The sequence below is a fragment of the Triticum dicoccoides genome, chromosome 2A, assembly GCF_002162155.2.
Source record: "Triticum dicoccoides isolate Atlit2015 ecotype Zavitan chromosome 2A, WEW_v2.0, whole genome shotgun sequence".
Lineage (NCBI taxonomy): Eukaryota > Viridiplantae > Streptophyta > Magnoliopsida > Poales > Poaceae > Triticum > Triticum dicoccoides.
In genome coordinates this window covers 431,248,265-431,250,614 of record NC_041382.1, presented here as the reverse complement: position 1 = coordinate 431,250,614, position 2,350 = coordinate 431,248,265, and the positions used below count along the sequence as shown (strand labels likewise).

At 45.2% G+C, this 2,350-nt stretch overlaps 1 protein-coding gene across 1 annotated transcript; it reads left to right on the top strand.

Moving 5' to 3' along the window:
* Positions 1-1,137: 1,137 nt before the first annotated feature.
* LOC119359433 (flowering-promoting factor 1-like protein 4) lies at positions 1,138-1,934 on the top strand. The gene has a single exon (XM_037625627.1). The coding sequence runs from the start codon at positions 1,247-1,249 to the stop codon at positions 1,574-1,576; it is 330 nt and encodes a 109-aa protein (XP_037481524.1). The 5' UTR covers positions 1,138-1,246; the 3' UTR covers positions 1,577-1,934.
* Positions 1,935-2,350: the final 416 nt, after the last annotated feature.

Genomic DNA, 2,350 nt, shown 5'->3' with positions numbered 1-2,350 from the left:
TCTCTTTGAAACTTTGACAGGAGACAATTGTGCTCGAAATCATTGAAAATTGATTCCTACTTGGAAATTTATTCAAGTGTACGGTAATGATTGATAATATAGTCAACGACCTTGTATGTGGATACTACATGGATGATCATGCTCTTGTTAAGGTATCATTTAATCTTCAACATTATTCCTGGACCATCTATATGCTCAAGGGCGATAGTAGATTAAACTTAGGAATGTTGGTACGTATTAAATTTTTATATAGTTTGTATCTTTCATTCTTTAATATATTTTTTAACACAGTATAAACGCAAGCGCTCATATACACGCGCATACACTCATTATTTTAAATATGCATGGTGTTGCATGGACTTGGCGTAATTGGAAAAAACATGATATTAAATACATGCCCTTTACCAAAAAAAAGAAAGATAACCGACCTGTGGTTGGATGGCCACAGGTGGAGGCGACGTTCCATCGATAATGAGGCGCCTGTGATGTCAATCTCAAAATTTGTCAGCTCAATCATTCGGAATTGCTCATAGCGTATGGTGTGCGTTCATGTATTAATAGGGGCGAGTGTATGTATGTGTTTATGAGGGTATGTGTTCATACTGTATTATTTATTAAAAAAACATACTCCCTCCGTTCCTAAATACTTGTCTTTCTAGGCATTTTAACAAGTGACTACATACGGAGCAAAATGAGTGAATCTACACTTTAAAATATGTCTACATGCATCCGTATGTAGTAGTCATTTGAAATGTCTAGAAAGACAAATATTTAGGAACGGAGGGAGTAGTTATTACAAGGTATATCTCTGCCCTTTTCCATCGTTATTATAGACGGCTTCGATGACCATCTTGCTTTTCCGTGGCCCAGAGGAACACAACGGATCTGGCCATTCATTCTGTGATCGAACGGTTGATTGTCAGTATTCGATTGGAAACTTCCAACTATGTTCTCCTTCTATGGTTGGAGGCGCCGTGATTCCCGGGGGCCCACACCACCCCATTCCAAGGACACCACCGCTGAGCTGGCGGGACCCACCTTAGCCGATGCAGGAGCCACTCCGTAATAAGCAGTGCGCCCGGCCTCGTCATCCCGGTAGCCTTCGCCTCTATATAAGCTCTGCACCATCTTCCCACCTCTTTGCACCTTCAATCACCGTTGTTGATCGATCACCTCTGAAATCGATACATCTTGCAAGCTGTTAGCAAGAGCCTACGAGCTAGTCAAGTCGAGTGAAATAGCTAGCATGACTGGCGTGTGGGTATTCGAGGACGGGATCGTGAGGCGGGCGGACAGCGAGGCGCCCGGCCGCGGCGGCGGGAGCGGGGCGCGGCCGGGCAAAGTGCTGGTGCATGTGCCGAGCGGCGAGGTGGTGACCACGTACGACGTCCTGGAGCGGCGGCTGCGGGAGCTGGGGTGGGAGCGCTACCTCAACGACCCGTGCCTGCTCCAGTTCCACCAGCGTTCCACCGTGCACCTCATCTCCGTCCCGCGAGACTTCGCCCGCCTCAAGCTCGTCCACATGTACGACGTCGTCGTCAAGACGCGCAACGTCTTCGAGGTCCGCGACGCGTGAGCTTCCAAGCTTGCCTGTCTGCCCTGGGTAAGATATAGATACCACGAGGTAGTTTTCGTCTACCTCGCAGGACGGCCGGCCGCCATATATATTACCACCGTACGTATGTATTGTATGTGTGCGATCAAAATACCACGGTACTACGTGCGCGTGCGTGTGGCTTTTGCTGGTCTGCATGTGTGTAGCTCAATACGGCCGGGGTCGTCTGGTGCTACTATCTCCAGCCGAATTGTTTGTACATATATATTACTATATTGTACTGTATGGTTTGTGAAGCTTGAGTGGTAGATTCAGTGAACCGAATCAATCACTCACGCTCTATAAAATGCAATATAAATAAGAGATTTTCATTAATTAATTAATTTAGATCTTTCTGTTGCAAATTAAGGCTGCCATTCCTGCACTCTACATGGAGCAAATATAACCAAATATAGATAAACAGATATGGCTTGCCATGATATTTCAGCACATAAATTGTTATGCTCCGCTAAAAATAATATTGTTTTGTACACATATTAGTAATTAGTTATAACTAAGGAAAGTTAAAATCGAATACATGTCCAAATGCACTCGCTCTTGAGAGTACACCAGAGGTCCAGAGCACCTTAAAAACTCCATGGTACGAACCAATCGTGCTTGCGCTATGCAATAAACAGTATTGATACTGAACGAGATTAAGCTCGCACCTGTAGTCTGTTAGGGGGGTCGCATTCCTGAGATACATTCGAGGCGATGAATGATATTTCCCGGAAGAACCCACACTTTCTGTCTTGC